General features: G+C 44.8%; 1 protein-coding gene across 1 annotated transcript in view; it reads right to left on the bottom strand.

The window, feature by feature from the left end:
- The window catches only part of SLCO5A1 (solute carrier organic anion transporter family member 5A1), a 74,588-nt gene extending 57,908 nt beyond the window's left edge, over positions 1 to 16,680 (bottom strand). The window contains exon 1 of the mRNA XM_063392808.1: positions 15,624 to 16,680. Coding sequence (XP_063248878.1) covers positions 15,624 to 16,557 — 934 coding nt within the window. The 5' untranslated portion in view covers positions 16,558 to 16,680. The remainder of the gene's footprint in view (positions 1 to 15,623) is intronic.
- Positions 16,681 to 17,980: the final 1,300 nt, after the last annotated feature.

Below are 17,980 nucleotides of genomic sequence, written 5' to 3'. Positions count from 1 at the left end.
ATCAGTGAAATGTCTTCAGATTGTCACAGAAAGAAACAAAATTAGAAAACAGCCTTCTCCTCCTTATTGCCCAGTTTCAGGAATATTCTGAAGACTCTTGGATGGACAATAAGAGCACTGATTAGTGGAACTATTTAGCTTTTCAGAAAGCTCACCTGAGTCATATGTTGTATGTGCTGTGTTTACTGTTGCTACTTTATCCCACTCAAAAAAAATAGGTGGCTTTCATTTCTGTATAGATTTTCTTCTAGGAAACAAAATTTACAACAATTCTAAAATATTTTAGTTACTACTATTGACTGGTTTGTTTAATTTCCTTTCCAAAGTCCTTCACTGGTATGGCACCACTGCACAGCTTCCCAGAGGTCTTCCTGTGCCACAGGCCAGGGATGTTATCACTCAAATAATACAACTTCAGGTATCTGTTGCCAGGGAAAAGGTAAGGAAGGCCAAACAATCAAGTCTTAATCTTAGAGAATGGAGCTATTCTCCCTCCTGTATTTATAATAAATAAAATAAAGGCAAGCTAAAAGCACATGCACAGGTAGCCTTGTGACAGTGGAGATACTGATCTCTGCAGAGACTCACTAGCTTTATTTATGAGGAGAAAGAAAAGCCAGGCTTGAAAACAAGCCCTTACCCACTGGGTGGGGTTCAGCACTGGCTCCCTTTAGCACTGGTGTGTGGTGGTATCCTCTCTTGTGGCTTCACACAGCTTTTTCATATAACATTTCTGCAGGATCTTCTACTTCATTTATTGTCATTTCTAAAACATAGAATGCATTACTCTGTCCTCCTAATCTATTCATTTTTAAATCAAAATTCTTTGACCTTTCATTTTAAGAATAATGTATTTGGCATCACAAGAAATACCTTATTGGATTGTAACATCCATCTCTCTATGTGTTACTCGGTGAAAGAACAGCATTTAGTCTCATAGGTTATTCTACACTATTTTTTTGAAAAATCAGATTCATCACTGCTGTATCCAAAAGCAGATTACAAACATTTTAGCATGAATATAATTTCTCCTGGTTTTAAGAAAAGAAAATGAAATGTTTGAGGTAAGGGAGAACAAGGTGAGTTTGGCAGGATCCTGTGGAGACGTCTGCTTGTCTGTTCAAAATGCAGGGAGAAAAACTCCTACAGCAAAGGAAAGAAAGAGAACATGTCTATTACCAGGAGTGACAATCCCTGTTATATTTTCTTCATTTATTACTTTATCATTCATTTTCAATACTTAATACTGTGTAAGACCAAATGCCTTTTATATTTGGCTTCTATTCTACACAAGCACCACATTTATGAATAATGTATTACAATTCATTACAACATAACCCTGAAAATTTGTATTTACAAGTGTGTAAGAAGCTTATCAATGGATAATGTAACTGTTAGCTACGGTGTGGGAGTTTCAAACAGCTGCAATAACAGAGGGGGAAAAAACCTCTAGAGAAAATATTTCACTGAAAAATGTGCAATGAGGAAGCTCAGATAAGGTTGTGCTCTATGATCTTAAAGGTATTCCTTTTCCAATTGAAATGATTCCATGATTCTATGTACCATGTAAGTTATTACCTCAGCAGTAACAATGTTCAGCTGGAGAGTCCCAGAAGACTGAGACAAAAGGCTATGCACATAAAAATCAAAATGGGAATCAAAAAGCTATGCACTTCTCATCAAAATGGGAAGATCCAAGCACATCTGTTCAACCTCCTTCTGGTAACATAAATAATTATCAAAGGCTGTGACCCTCATCCAGTACTTTTCATTTGCTCCTTGGAGATAGTGTAAATTAATTACCTTGTTATGCAGGTCTTGGGTGATACGGTAATGTACAATAAGAATACTATAATCACATAAAAACTGCACTAACAGGCAATTAGTGTGATAAAACACTGTATTAACTGCAATATGATATGGAAGTTTGCTCCCAAAATGGAATAATAAAGCTGTTTATACAGATAGCCATTAACAGAAGAGGGGACACAGGGATACTTAAACACAGGCAATATCTAACCAAAACTAAAGTTTGTAGATTACAACTCAAACTGGATTATATTGGTGCTCCTGCACAAAGAATAAATCATCATAGAGATCATCCTTTTATTAACACACTGCTGAAACCCATCAGGGAAACATTTATAAATATAAAAACACGTAAGCCTGAAGCTAACAGAGCTGCTATTCTCACAAGGAGCAAATGGAAAAAGTAATCCTCAGATATGTCTTGAATGATGTACTAGAAGAAAACAGAAGCAAGAATTACATATAGAGGTGACCTTCAACCAAATGGGATTTTACTTGTATTTTCCACCCAAGAATGAATGGAAGTTGAAATGAATAAAAACTGAGAATTAAACAGCAAAATGCATCTCAAGATGTCAAGCTATACAAATAAGCATACATTGATGGCTAAACACTTTTCCATCAAAAGTAGTTTTGCCATCAAACTCAGATTAATAAAAATGATACCTGCCCAAAACTGTTTCTATGATGGGGAAAAAAAAAAAAGGTTTATTTCTCCCTAATTGGTTTGGTGACTTGAAAAATGTTTAACAAACTACAAGCCTTTCTATTATTTCAGATTACTTAAAGAAATGTAGTACAAAACTCCCAAGAGGCCTTGCTATCTGTTTAAAAGATCAGACCCTGCTCCCACTCAGTATCAGGTGTAACTCATCACCTTCAGGGGGAACGTGCCACAGTCAGCTGTAATTCACTAACTTTTCTGGAAAGCTTTACTAAATCTACTGTTCATTAGATTAGGTTTGAGAGCCACAAGAGCAAGGCAGCAGTGACTGAGGAGGACTCTGGACCCTGTAAGCACGAAGTGTTAGTGTTAATTGAACGCCTCCAAAGCTCCCTGTGTGCTCTGCCTGCACTCGCGGTGGAGCTCATCGCGTCTGCCCTGCTGCAGAGCCGCCAACTTCATGGCTTCTAAAGGGGATGAACAGCCTGCAGACAGTAACTCTGACTGCTTCAGATCTGTTCAGGGCTCCTTGTGAGACAATTGAAATGCTTTATGCAGATAAAATTAACTCCAGATTTTTCTTCATCTGAAGTTTTCACATTAGGAAATGAGTTGAATTATAAAACTCAAAATCTCTGTGGCCTTTTTAAAGCAAGAGCATCAATTAGAAAGATGAATAGGAAAGGCTTGATAGCAGTTGACATCACTATTGTAAAACATAACATTTGCAGGACTTAGAAGAAGAACTTAACACAAAGATTAAGACATACTGAAGAATCTAGGAGAGATGAATAATAATTATGTTTATAAAAAAAATCTCAGGAACTGATGGCACTGACTTGTGCTCTATTATTACTTACTTGACAATCCCACATAAGAGGATTACTGTCTATTTTGGCACGATGTATAACAAGAGTATCCAGCAATCACCAAGGGGTTGTATCACACCCACACATATTCTTCAAGTCAAATCTCCCACATCAGAAAAGCACCAGCTGTCAGTTCCCTGAGCTCCATACCATTTTGTTACTCAGGAAAACAAGGGGAAAAAAGCAAAAAAAGTCAAGGAGTCTTCTTAACTGGAGTGTAACAGAGACTAAGGGCAGAATTCTTGTATCATTCTTTGGTCCCCTGGACATAAAAACAACCATGTTTCTCCTCATACTCTCTATCCTGATTCAACAGAAAAGCAGCAGACCTAAAAGTATCCAGCAACTCTCTGACACAGTCATAAGGGTTACATTACCCCTTCTTTTCTAATGCTATGCTACTAGTTCTTCTAATATCTCCAAAAAGGCCATGAAAACTGGGACAAATCCAGCACTAGAAGAGTTGCTTAGCCCCGCAGTTGTATTTTGGAGAAATCCTAATGCTCAGACCACAAAATACTTGATCTGAGCATCCTATTAAACTAGACAAGGGAAATGTACTACATTCATAATATACTGCACCATTTTTTCCTGTCAGGCGCAAACAAAAAGCAGCTGGCTGATAGTGTAGGATGCCTACCTGCTAATATAAACCTTATGGTTATCAAACTCTTCTACTACCACAACCACTCATCAGTCCTCTCACTGTCTCTGCCAGTTACATCTATTCTTCCTAGAAGGAAATGGTCAACCTTAGCACGGCAGTTAGTAAAAGACTTCAGTATGCCAACTTGGGCAAACCATGAGATGTTATTTCTCACATATCCTGAAACTACAACATGTGATAGATCCCTTCCTCAGTCTCCATAACACTCCAGGTAATTATAAGCATACAATATAAATCTGAGAATAAAACCATGGGAGTTTTCTTGAAAGCATGGCACTGCCTCAGACCCATGGGTAAGCTCTTCTTTCTGCAGGACTTAAATTTGGAGTGTGGGGATGCAGAGGAGGATGAAGAGGGGAATAAGCATGAAAGGAAGTTAATTATAGATCTATCTGATATACAGCTCTCTTTCACCTTATCCAAATACCTAAAGTTTATTATTAGGTACAGAAAGGAGTAATAGTGGCTCTAATGACAGTGTAGGAACCCTTAAAATTATGTTAGTTCATACACTCCTCCATTTTTCTCTGGTTAATTGAATCTCTTATCCTTAGTGAAGATGAGAAGGCATATATGTACCCAAGGCTTCTGACTCACCAGGCTTAAAAGCTCTTTTCAAGTTCTTTCCCATTGTCTGGCCTGGCCAATATTAGTCCATCAGTTTTACCTCATTTCTCATAGAAGGCTGATCTTCTTTTAATTATTACAAATTCATGGGGGCAGTATACTTAACCACTCTTTTTATTTTGCTTTTCAAGGCCACATGCATCCCTATTTGTTGTCTTTCTTGCTTCTGACTGTCCAAAGCTAGTACAATTAACCATAAACTCAAAAAGAACATTGACTCCATATAAGCAAAAATTAATTGCTAACAAACATCAAGTAAGAGAAGAAGAAAAAGCTAATGAGGAAAGGTGTTTTTTTTATACTTCTCCATATGTTCAGTCACAGAGGCACTCCTAAATGCAGGGCACTCTGAGAAGTGCTCATCTTCCCCCTCTCAGGTTCTGGAGAAGCCATAGGAGTAAACACATGGATACCATTGCCTACTTTGCTTCTGCAGTCAAAGAAATTCACACCAGCCAGCTCTATCCTTGACATTATAATCACAATCTCATTAAACTGTTCAGTCACTGAGGTCAACTGTATAGAACTTCCATGTATCAAAATAGTGCAGTAGCTACTTAGGAACTATAAATGAGAGTACTGCTCTTCCTTCAAGCATCAATTCAGTCCTCAGCTATGCTTTTGAAAAATTATTTACAGTATGGCATTTTATTACGATGGTGATATGCCGAGTTCAGAGGTTTTTTACTCCCATTGTGTAACAGGACTAATATTCCTCCAGTAACACAATGCAGGTGTGGTAACAAACTAACAGTTACTTGTTTCAGATAACCCCAAAATCCCACTTCTTCCCCTAGGTCATCCTAATTAGAGGAAGAAACAGTTTTTTAAATTCTTGTTTTAGGCCAATTATATAACTTACTAGATAAATGCCTACACTGATGCGCATCAGCACTACTATACTGGAGACTCAAAAAGCTCATGTACTATTTTCTCCTGTGACAGTACAATTCCCTAGGGATACCTGCACTGTTCTGTCACTAGACAGCTGTATTAAATCAAGTTAAAATACACTGCCCATCATATTTACCATAATTACAGACTCTTATTATTATGTAATGAATTTTTAACTTTTTTTAAACAGGAGGATTATTACTGAAGCTAATTGCACTCTAGAAGGTTACGCTCCTCATTAAATCTCTTTTTCCTTCACTGGGACAAATTAACAAGCAGAAACATAAATTTAGATTTTAAAAAAATCACAAAATGAAAAACTATTTTGCTACTACTTTTTAAACTCCAGCTACAGAAATGGCAGGCACCAATGAATGGCATGGAGAGGCACTATGGGGGAAAGTGGAAAAAGCTGTTCTGTGAGGAAGAAAAGCATGGGAGAAACAAAACTTCTCTGTTCTCTGCATTACCATAACTCTCCAGCCTAGTTAGGGGCTTTCCTGTACTCCACAGACACTTAGAGCAGCATCTCCAGCCCTTCCCATGGGCTCCAGGTACTGTCCCTGGCAGGTGCTTCCTGACCAGAGTCCATTCTGGCTTTGTCCTTCACTGCCTTGGAATACACAAAAGGGGCATTGACAGTCCCATGCTGCTGACCCTTAACCTCCTCCACTTTTCCTGGGGCTTTTTCAGCTGCAAGTTCTCACCTAACCAGCACCCACAGGTTATTCTGCTCATGAATTTCACATGGGTTTGACCTCTGAGCCTATGAGCTGATTTGTTTGGAACCTTTGATCGAAAAGATAGTGTTTTCAACTGCTATACAATGCAAAATCTACTGAGTTAACAGCTCAGCTGAATACAGCAATTTCTCTTCAAGTACAGGGAGAGCTTAACACACAGCAATGTCAGATAACATCTTCCAGAGTACTTCCTTTAGATATCTTTAGATGCAAATGAGGCTTGCTTGACACATTGTGTTTAAATAATCACAGGTTAGCAGCCACCACAGCAGAGCTCGCAACTATTTCCCTCTCTGCTTTGGATTATGTACAAAAATGCATTACTTGAAATGACTTCTGAGGAGGTCAGGGTACTCAGATTTTATTCTAATCGGAGAATGAAAAAAGGAGATGCAGGAACCAAAGTGTAATTGAAAGCACTTCAGAAGCACACCAGCACCTTTCAGTGCCTATACGACACCTGAAGCCAATAGCTGTAAACAAATCCAGGACAAACACTGGAGTAAACTACAACTTAAGTATAAAATAGCAAATCACAAGGTGTCAGAAGATACACTTAGCTAATATATGCATTATCAGAAACACTTGGACTCAAGAGCTTAATTAATACAGAAAGAAAAGGGTACAGTCAATCACAGGGGAACCCTGCCAGCATTTAATTTTTGTCACTTCGAAGAAGTTGACTAGAAACAGGTAAATATGGAAAGGTGTTGCTAATTTATAAAAGCTTGCTAAATTCAAAAAACTGAAGAGCTGGTCGTTGATTTCAGAGCAGCTGTATTTTAAGAAAATCACTGCTGAGACGCTCTTGAGGATTTCATTCTAATCCAGTTAACATCAAAGATAAAAGGCGCAGAGGGCAACCACCAGATTGAGGTACTACTGTGCATGGTGCAATGTAAGTAAAGTGTTAATGTCAATATAAGCAAGGAAAGAAGTGAAATCACTAAAAAAAATATCCTGGCAAGCTAATGAAAAGGAATTAAGCTGCTGAAAAGAAACCTGTACTGAAAATGGGGAAGAGAATCAAAGATGAACAGCACAGGGCATACAACCAGTGGGCATGCAGTACTGCTTTGCAATCACTTCACGTGACACAATTCATCTACCTGCTTGTTCAAATTACAAGGAAAAATGTACGAGTTTTTTTCTGACTGCATTTCCTTCAAACTCACCACAAAATGTAATTCATACCAAAGCATGATGTTTTTCACTGGTGTAATTTGTCTTTGCTGCCAAGTAAGGTGCTTACCTGCCTGAGAGTTAATATTTTCTGATTAGATTATCGGGTCTAATGGCAGGATAAAATAACACTTGAATTTTTGTGTCTGCACTTTCTGATTTCTCAGGTAAGAACAAACTCCTTGTGACAGAAAAGAAGAGCAGCTGAAAGCTCCAGGTTTGTTAGCCCTCTCGTTAATGCTGGCAGTGTCCAAATTTCTGGCCTTGTGACAGCACAACAGATGCCCGAACTCTTCAGCAGCAGAGCAGGACAGAGTCCATACATCTCCACGCTGCTGAGCACTGATATATTTGTTCTCATCACAGGAAATGTCCTATTTTTTTCTGGGCACTTGGAAGGAGCTGGAGTATAGATTTGGCTGACTCAGGTGAAATCAGCCTGCATGCACACTGCAGAGTGTACTACTGTCCTAAGTTAGCCAGCTCCAGCCCATGTGCCCAGATTGTCCAACTGAGTTGAGGTGAAAGGACCACGGTGCTTGAATAAAAGCAGGACACCAGGAATCAGAAAGCAAACAGTTTGCTCCCTCTTCCAACTGTGCCATTTCAGAGCTTTCTGATTACAGCCCCAGTAAGTCCCACCATCCTTGTAGCTGCTGAGGGGTTGCAGAGACACCCTTGGACTTGCGAGCTGAAATTTTGACACAGATTCACAGAAGACAGGTGACCAGCCTCCCTGCCTCAGACTCCATGTGGCACTGCCCCATCCATCAGCAGCCAAGTCAGAGCTAATGCCTACTTTGACCTTTCGGTCAAGAGTGGCAAAAACTGCCAGAGGGAACCAGCTCTAGTATGTGCCATTTTTGCACAGTGGCTTCTCAACTGTTTTCAAAATAAACGGGAAAGGCATGTAAAAACAACAAGAAAGGAAAATTGAGTTCATTTTTCACAAGAAATAAGGGGTTTAGAAGTGCTCTCAGGTAAAAAAGACTTTGTAGGACTAAAATGAGAGCATGAAAGTTTAATATGATTTAGCTTCCTGTTCTTTTAAAAACCATGGATAAATTCCATTCATCTACTTTAAAAATCTGAATTTTTAGATGCTGGCCTTCAGGATGAAACAGAAGGCTGAGACTCCTTCTCCTGAGACAGCCTAAAATTACCTGTATTTCCTGCACAACCAAGACAGAAACCCATGTGTCTTTGAATGACCGTACAGAGAAATCCAGTCTCCTCTCTTTTGACTGCATAAGCGCTTTCACAGCAATTAAGTCCTCCCAGGTGAGGCGGCCACTGAATGAAAGGGAAAATGGATGAAACACAAAGCATCTCTAATCCACCTGCAACAGGAGTAGTTACAGTGACCCTTTAGAAAAAAGTCGGGGTATCCAGCAGACAGCTAAAGTTTCCAGCCCCCAGGTAATCAGACACTAGATCCCAAGCCTTCAGTTCCTGGCAAAGGCTACAAACAAGCTGTTACTTAAAGGCCACTTTCACGTCTAGGTTTCCAAGCTGCTCTGGGACCGTGGCAGGTGGAGACGCTTGTCTGCACGAACCAGCCCTGCAGCAGAGCTTGACAGAGAAGGGAGCCGCTCTCCAAGAAAACACTGTTCCCAAGCTCAAGCAGGTGAAAAGGGCACTGTCAACCTCAGAAACAAAATGCGAACCACTTTGACAAATGCTAAGCAAGGGAAACAACCGGGCCTGGGAATTCAGTGAGTTTCAGAGCCCTGGATCCAACCCAGTTTTTGTCCTTTAATACAAAGAGAAAGAGACAATCAGGGAAGCATGTGCCTAAGTCTCTTCTTGCTCGTAAGAAGAGTAAGTGCATTTTGCCAGTTACTGGAAGTGATGCTTTGACAATACAGCTGCTTGTGAACAATGCCATAGCTCATGGCAAGGACACAACTGGAGAGATGCAGAAAGCATCCCTAAGGGACACAACACTAGCAGAGCAAGTGAAGATGTATCACTCACAACATTAAATCCTGCAGGCAGAAAATTTCAGAGCAAACGCTGCCCACCACTCTTTACTGAACTCACTGTATGCACACACTGCTTAAACGGACAAAAAAAATCAGCTTCACTAAATGCTTGAGAAAATTATATCTAGGATTAAAGTATGAAAAAGAAGTATCAGTCCACCTATGGAGTAGGAAATTAAAGTAAAGAAAAAAAAGTAGTATCTATCTTTCTATTTCCTCAGTTATAGGAAAGGACAATAAAACTGTACAGTGCTACTGAAGTAATTATTAGGAACTGTGCAGAAACTGTGCCAGCTTGCCTGATCAGCATTTTAACAAAAAAAGGATGCTATAGAATGCCAGACAAGCATAATACTGCACCCTCTGAGTGTTAAATCATCTGTAGGAGAAAGCAGTATTATCCACATGCACAAACAGAGCTGCAGTCACTTCACCTGCATCCCAAGATGCTCCCTACCCCCAGCTGAGAGCACAGGGAGCTCAGCCTTCTGCTAGTGCTGGCCAGCTGAGTCTGCAAACAAAACAAGTGTGCGTTTCACACACACATTTCATGGAATCACAGGATAAGCTGAGTAGGAAGGGACCCACAAGGGTCATCAAGTCCAAGTCGTAGCCCTGCACAGCACCATCCCCAAGAGTCACACCATGTGCCTGAGAGCATTGCCCAACAATTTCTTGAACTCTGTCACGCTGTGGCTGTGACCACTTCCTTGGGAAGCCTGTGCCAGTGCCCAACCACCCTCTGGGGGAAGAACCCTTTTTTTTTTTTTTAATATCCAACTTAAACCTCCCCTGACACAACCTCAGGCCATTCCCTTGGGTCCTGTCACTGGTCACCAGAGAAGAGATCAGTGTCTGCCCTTTCTCTTCCCCTCACAAGAAAGTTGTAGACTGCCATGATGTCTCCCCTCAGCCTCCTCTTCACCAGGCTTAACAGACACAGTGACCTCAGCCACTCCTCAAACACTTCCCCTCAAGGCCCTTCACCATTTTCACCGCCCTCCTTTGGATGCTCTCTAATAGTTTAATGTCTTTTTTATATTGTGGTACTCAGCACTGCACACAGTGTTCAAGGTGAGGCTGCCCCACTGCAGAGTGGAGGAGGACAATCCCCTCATTGCCCGGCAGTGCCCGATGCACCGCAGGTCTGTACAAACACACACTGCTGATGGATCAAGTCTTACTGCTTGCTTCTACATAAAACAAGATGTCGCCTTCTCGCAAATAAAGTAAAATCATGTATTTGAGAAATAAGCTCAGCACGCTTTCCCTTGACAAGGAAAATAGAGAAAGAAATAAAAAATACTGGTGAACATGCCCTTTTGCCTCAATTTTTGATTCAAAAAATCTGCCTCCCCACAGGCATGCTGTAAAAACAGACGTACTGTTTCTGTAGGGTTTACCAATTATAGGGATCAATGCTGAGCAAACCCTGCAGGAAACTAGCCTTTTTGGATATCAGCAAGCAGGAAGCATATTCCAAACATAAACCAGAAGTGGTCATAAGCTGAATGGAGAGAATAAAATTAAATGCTGGTCAGCTGTTTCCCTGCTTCTAGATGATCCCTTCTGCTCAGCTAGAAAGTTGATACTGTCACAGAAAACCTCAGTGACCTTGCAGTATCCACATAAAGGACCTGATGCACCCAGTGGGCTCGAGTTCCTGTCTCCCAAGGACATCCACAACCTCAGAAGCAGCCAGACCAAAATGGATCAAAGTGGGAAAAAAATCCAGTGCTTCCTGTGCTAGCATTCAATCAATGGCACATTACAGAATCTAGCTTGTTTGGCAGCTCAGCTATGCCCTGGGACTCAGCAGGCAGAGGTGGTGGGTTTCTGATCTGAAGCTACCCCTCCTGCCCTCTCCTTACAAGTGGGATGTGGATATAGGGGTAGATTTAACTAGAAATACAATAAATACAGTCATCATACATATAAAAAGACTTTGGGGAAGTCTGTAACAAAGACATGAGGGGTACACAGAACATCCACCTGTAAAACACTGGTAAGGAGGTGTTTTCCAGACAGAATATAGTCCCACGAAATGGTTTACCTAACGCTAGAAACAGCAACCCACTAACTTTTAATCAATTCCTCATGAAAACAAAGCAGGAGTCCAAAATACTTTTTGAAACTTGTCTGACTATTTTTCCAGGTTATGAAATGACTTCCCTGGCTTTCAGCCATTACCAAGCCCATTTGCACAGATTTATCCAATTTTTCAGCCATTATCTCCTAAAACCTTTATCTTTGCATTTTGTAATTATAGTTTGTTCCAAAACCTAGGGACAGTCTGCATGAAATTAAACTGAGACACTTTTCTCATATCACATCCTCACCAGCCTATAGTATTCTGGAAACTGAAGTAAAACATCCTTAGCACAATGACCAATTTGTTCACTAGTAGTTTCGGGGAGGGGGCGGGGGGTGGTTCTGGTAAAAGGAATTCCTGAATGCTAGAATATTTTCATTAATGCAATATTTCTGTAAGACCTAATACTGCCTCTCTACATTTGAATTTTTAGAGTAAATTCATTTTTTATAACAATATCCACTTGCAAAAGAAGAAAAATATTTTGAAGTTATTCAGGCACTGTAACAACACTAATAAAACTTCCAAATGCCACACTTAAATTTAAAAAACTGCTTTTAAAAATCCTGATATAATCACAAGACAAACTATCACTCAAGACAAACTGTTGGATCCCTGCAAAAAAACCCACAGTGTTTAGAAAAATCACAGCGTATTAAGAGCTAGAACTTGACAAGTAGCAGAAACACCATCAGGAGTACAAAACAAGACTCAGGAAGTCCAATTCAACTTCAAATTGAAATGCAATTAATTTAATTGGATAAATACTTAAAAGAAGAACCTGCACACATCAGGCAGCTGACAACAGACATGTCACGGTACAGCTGAGCACAAAAAGGAGAGACTTTGGAGAAGACAAAGACACTTAGTGACTGCCCAGTTTTTACACAGTGTGCAACTTCCCTTTTGGATTATCTGCGATTAAGGGAACCAGTTCTTACATTTCCTAGGTACCTGTTACAATCACGACTTGTCTCCAAGCCTGATGTCACACATTTCTCAAAGTTAGCATCAGGGCACCAAAGTATTGTCAAGTTTAAGGGGCGGGAGGTCCGGAGGTGACACTGCTTCACAAGGAAGAAACATCCCACAGAAGAGCTCCCACACTGCTGTGTGGGCAGCCCAAATACACATCCCTGCTTGGCACCTTTGTCCTACTAAAAACACCACAGCACCTTGTAAACTGGCCTTGTGCCATTCTGACAGATGGACTTAAGTGTAGGCAGCCAAGAGACTATGTATAAGCACCAAATATGTTTTTTTGAGAGGAGGACTTCCAGCCAGGAATGTTAAAACAGCTGTCCACATTGAGCTTGCATGCCTACACTTAAGAGGATATGCTATCGCCACTCGAGCTCTGAGCTGGATTAACTTAGAAAATAAATAAGATAGCTTCCACAGCCACATAAGGTGAGTTTTTGCAGAATCAGGATTAGTGATACTCAAGGGGGGCTTTACTGACCTACTATTAGTGGGCACACTTGCAGGGTCAAAAAGCTCATCAGTTCCGAAGCTCAGTGAACCTTTTACCAGGTGCACACATATATATTTGTTTTCTTTTGGAAGAAAAACATAGAATGCAATACCAGTATGATTATGAACAAACATATTACCTTCCATTTGGTGTTAAGAGGATACTTTTTTAATTAATTAGCTGTCCTCACTCAAACACATGTATATGTGTGACTGGGATTTGTTTCCCTGGGCTTTCTTCTCTTTCTAAAAGCTCAACTACCATGGCCCACTCCAAAACTTTTTGTTTGACGTCACTTGCATAGTTTTCCCCAGTAACAGGACCACACCACCTGGAGAACCAGGCTTTGCATAACACAGGATGTGAGGTGCCAGGCCTGCAGAGCCATGCCCAGACTTCTATCCCATCCCTGCACCTGGCTGGGCTGTCTGCTGCCCACAAATCCCTCTCCTCAAGGACATGCAACATTCCAAACCATTGAGAAGATCCAACAAAAATATGTTTGCTCACATCAACATGCCAAACAGTGCTCTTTTTTCTTTCTCCCCAAAAAACTCAGATTTTGCTCCTGCCCCTCAAAAAGTCACTGGTGTATATCTAAAGTGAGGCAAATATTTAAAAATTAACAAGTTAAAAGTTTCCTCAGAATTCCACACTATTTAAAAAAGATAATACCAAGATTTCTAATAGCAGACAACATTGCTTCTAGCCCTGAGTAGCTTCAAGACTGAATGGAGGTGATAGTACATTTTATTCCATGTTTAAACACACTGTGTTCATTTTAATTCTCCCTGTGGTCACAATCAAATCACAGGCATAAATTTTTCATGTACACTGTAGCTGGGGGTACTCATCTTTGTTCTCCTGAATCACCAAAAATGAACTTCACCTCCACAAAGGTCCTCCCAGTATAGATCACAGCTGCCTTCAGCGCCTGGAAGGCACAGGGTCACATGGAGTCTACCCAGCTGCTGGTGCCTTTTACCTTTGTTAACTTAGCTGCAATTAAAGTTACCTGAGTCACTCCATTACTATTTCCTGTGCTAGAAGTGCATCAGTGGTAGGCATCATTTCTCATCATTTTTCCTGCTCAGTAAGGATTTCCCCCCATTGACCTTGCCTTCCCCTTTGCTGAAGAAAGCCTCTCTCACCGTTCACCTCCTTTACCCTTCATTCCTCACCCTCAGCATTTCCATTTGCTTTTCTTTTTTCGTTTTTCAGAACTGAAATCTCCTACTTGTAAAAGTTCCAAACTACAATTTAGTAACCTCAGTAACGAGATGCTTTGTTTTTTCATACTGCCAATAAAGTCGATGCTAGGTTAATCTTAATTTCCATACCACTTAACCTTTCTCAGATGGGAGAAGAGAGAGAAAAAACACTTTGTCAAATACTTCATCATACAGATTAGCAATGCGGTGAATAACTCTCTCTCCTTCGAAAAACCTGCAGTGCCCCAGGCTTTTTCAAGACACTGCACACAGACTGTGCATGGCTTTAAAACGGTTCAGGGAACAGTCAAATTGCCAAAGAACAGGTCAAAAGGAATAAAAACACTGATCTGGATCACCACTTCTGTTCAGTAGCTACACACACACACTCCACAAGTGTGTAACTTCCATAAACGTGTGTTTTACATGCAATTATTATCACCATGGCTATTGTAAAGCCAAAGAAAATTGAACTGCAAATGGTAATGCTGAGTATCCAATACCCCATTCACAGCTCCCTCAGCCCCCCTCTCCCGTATTTGAAAAGAATTTGAAGGGGTACATGAAGTTCATTCCTTACAGAAGCCTGTATGGTGCTAATGCAAAGCAAGGGAGCAGTTAATCTTCTTACACATTACACAAAGTGTCACGATCATACTCCAATAAAGTTTAGTACCCAATTATATGAGATACCCTATCTGCCCACCATCGCACAACTATCAAGAAGACTTGTCCGTACCTGCTGAAAAACATATGCCAGATTGGAGTGTCATTTCATTGTGCTCTCCGAGCTGCCCTAACTAAACTCAGACCTGAAGGTTTTACATGCCGGTTTATAGATGGGTTTTTAACTCTAAGATGCCAAATGCTTTACCAATGCCAGTCAAAATTTATTGCCAGTTCAAGGCAAATGAACGCTGGAAAAGTAAAACGAAGCATGCCAAAAATTTCTGTAAGTGCTTATTGAACATTAACATTATAGAGACTTTAGGCTAAAGACACAGCAACCAGTATTTAGAAATATAAAGTTTCTGTGTTAGCAAAAAGAAACTTGAAAGGGCACGGCAAATTTTAATGCTGCTTTCTGAAAAAAGTCACCGGCTACTGCCAAGTGCTGAAAAGCATTAAGAGAAGACGACTTTCCCTGTTGCTCTATTACCCCTGCAAGAGTGAGTACAACTGCTTTCAGGCACACTGCGTTAGCTTCACCCGTCACTGTTGCTCACCATGCCACAAGACATTTTAAAACAGGAAAGCATGGCAATTTTTACTACAAAAGGTCATTTGAAAAGGAGAACTTAGCACAGACGTCGTTCAGCAGGACTAAGGCAGAAGTACCTGTAACTGGCCCCTTAGAGGATCTGAGTGTCAGGATTCAAAGTACCCAGGTACTTAAGTTGCCTTACCTAGGTAAAGCGAGGCGTTTTCTTTCTTGACATTGTCATCTAAGTAGGTTGGTCCCAAGGTATAGATGGGTGTCGAGCCCATGCCAATGAGGATTTGGGCACAAATGAATAAAGCTACATAGAGAGAGTGGTCATTTCCGCCGGTGTCCTTGATGCAGGCCGAGGAGTCCCACTGCTCTTTGGCAGTGCCATTGCCAGCCACGCACAAGCCCTCGTTACTGACGGAGGAGTTCAGTTCCTGGATCTGGTACGGCGGAGAGATGAAGTGAGGTAAGGAGAAGAGCGCAGCGCCCAGGGCGATGAAAAGCCCCCCTACGGCCAGCCAGAGCGGCCTCCGCCCGCGACCCCCAAAGTAGCTGATGAAGACCACCACCACCAGGCTCCCGATGTCGAAGCAGCTGACCAGCAGCCCCGACTCCGAGCTCTTGAGGCTGTATCTCCGCTCGATGGTGGTGATGACGCTGCTCAGGTAGCCGGAGACCATGAGGGACTGGATGAAGGTCAGGAAGCACATGCACACCAGGAAGAAGCGCGAATCCGCCAGCACTGCCCGCAGGCACGCTCTGCCCGGGGGGCCCGCCAGCAGCAGCGCCGGTGGCGGCGGCGGCAGCAGCAGCGGGGGGCCCAGGGATACCCCTCGGCCGGGCGCCGCCGGCTGGCTGCCCTCCGTCTTCCAGGGGAAGCTGCCGCTGCCACCGGCGGCGGCGGGGGTCCGGGCAGGCTCGGCGACGGCAGCGGCGCCCTCGGCCCGCTCGGCCTCGGGAGTCGGTCCCCCGGCGGGGCTCGGCGGGCCGCCGCCGCCCCCCCCGGCCGCCAGGGGGGAGCCGAGCGCGGGCAGACTGCGGCACCGCGGCGCCTCCGCCCGGCCCCCCGCCGCCGCCGCCGGCCGCTCCGCCCCGGGGAGCCGCTGCTGCGGGGACCCCGCCGAGGCCATGCTGGGTCCGGCGGCGGCCTCAGAGGAACCCGGCCGGCTCCATCGCCGCCGTGCGTCGAGCGGGCTGAGGGGCCCGGCGAGAGCGCAGCATAGCGAAGAGGGGAGGAGGGAGGGGAGGGGGGTGGCCCTAGCCGCGGCCGCCGGCCGCCCCGCCGCACGTGTCAGCCAAACTCCTTTGTGGCTCCATCCACCCTCAGTCTCGCTCGAGGGGCCGCCCGCCCGCCGGGGCGCCCGCGCTGCCGGCGGCTCCCGCTCCCCGTCGCCGCATGCCCGCGGCGCCGCGCTCAGCAGCCGCCCGCCGGGGCCCCGCGGACTGCCCGCCCGCCGCGGGGCAGCGCCGCCCGCTCCGCTGCCCGCATCCTCCTCTCTCCTCGCCGCCGACGCCGGTGACGGAGCTCCGGGGGGTTGCTGCCGATCTGCGGGGCGGAGAGCAAGCAGGGGAGGTCAGCGGCGCCGGCCCCAGCCGCCCCGTCCCTTCCCGCCGCCCCGGCCTCTGCCCGCCCGACCCCGCGGTCTGCGCTGAGCTCCGGCCCCGTCCCCGCGGGGGCTGGATCACGGCAGCGCCCCGGGGACCGCGCGTCCTTGGGGACGGCACATGGATTTACATAAGAGCTAGGGCGGCCTCGGCCAGAGCGCGACCCTTTTATTTGGCGCCGGATGCGACAGCCAAAGGTCGCCGTGCCAAGCCTTTTATTTTCCAGCCTAAAAATAAATGCGCTGAAATAAATACTCCGTTACAACTCGGCGGCCCGGGGAGCGGCGGCAGGCGGAGGGAAGGGGAACAAAGCAGGAGGCGGGCAGCGGCTGCGGTGGGCACCCTGGGACCTGGCATCCCGGGCCCGACCTCGCCGCCCCAGCTCGCCTCGGGTGGCCCCCGGGACCGCCGGGTGCAGAGCGGTGCCCACACATGCCTACCCCGGCAGCGGAACACGCCTTTTTGCCTCCTTTGTCCGCTTTTGTCTCCCCGCCGCCTCCCGCTCGCTGCGGCCCCGCGGAGGGGTGGGCAGGGGAGGCACCGGCACCCGGGCAACCGCGCCCCGGCGGCGGATCTCCCCCACCCCCGGGGAGCGGGCAGGGCGGCGGGGCGCACCGGGCTCTCCTCCTGGCCGCTGCGGATTAAAACCACGGCGCTACTCACCGAGCGTGCGGCGCCGGGGGCGGCCGGCCCGGGCCCTGCGCCCCCGCCCCGCCTGTCACCCAACGCCGGGTCCCCCTCGGCCGCCTCCGCCTCCCCGGGCGCCGGAGCGCAGGCGCGCCCGCCGCCGCCGCCGGCCGGGCGATGCCGCCGGGCACTCGCTTGCCCTCCGAGCTGCCCTCGCCGGGCCGCGTTACCCGGCTACCCCCCTTCGGCGGAGAGGCCGGAGCCCCCGCGGGACGGTGAGCCCGGCCGCCGGGCACGCCTTGGGCTATGCCCGGTCGGTGG

Source organism: Prinia subflava, chromosome 1, assembly GCF_021018805.1.
Source record: "Prinia subflava isolate CZ2003 ecotype Zambia chromosome 1, Cam_Psub_1.2, whole genome shotgun sequence".
NCBI lineage: Eukaryota > Metazoa > Chordata > Aves > Passeriformes > Cisticolidae > Prinia > Prinia subflava.
Note: the sequence above shows the minus strand (reverse complement) of the source record. Positions and strands in the feature narration are given on the sequence as shown.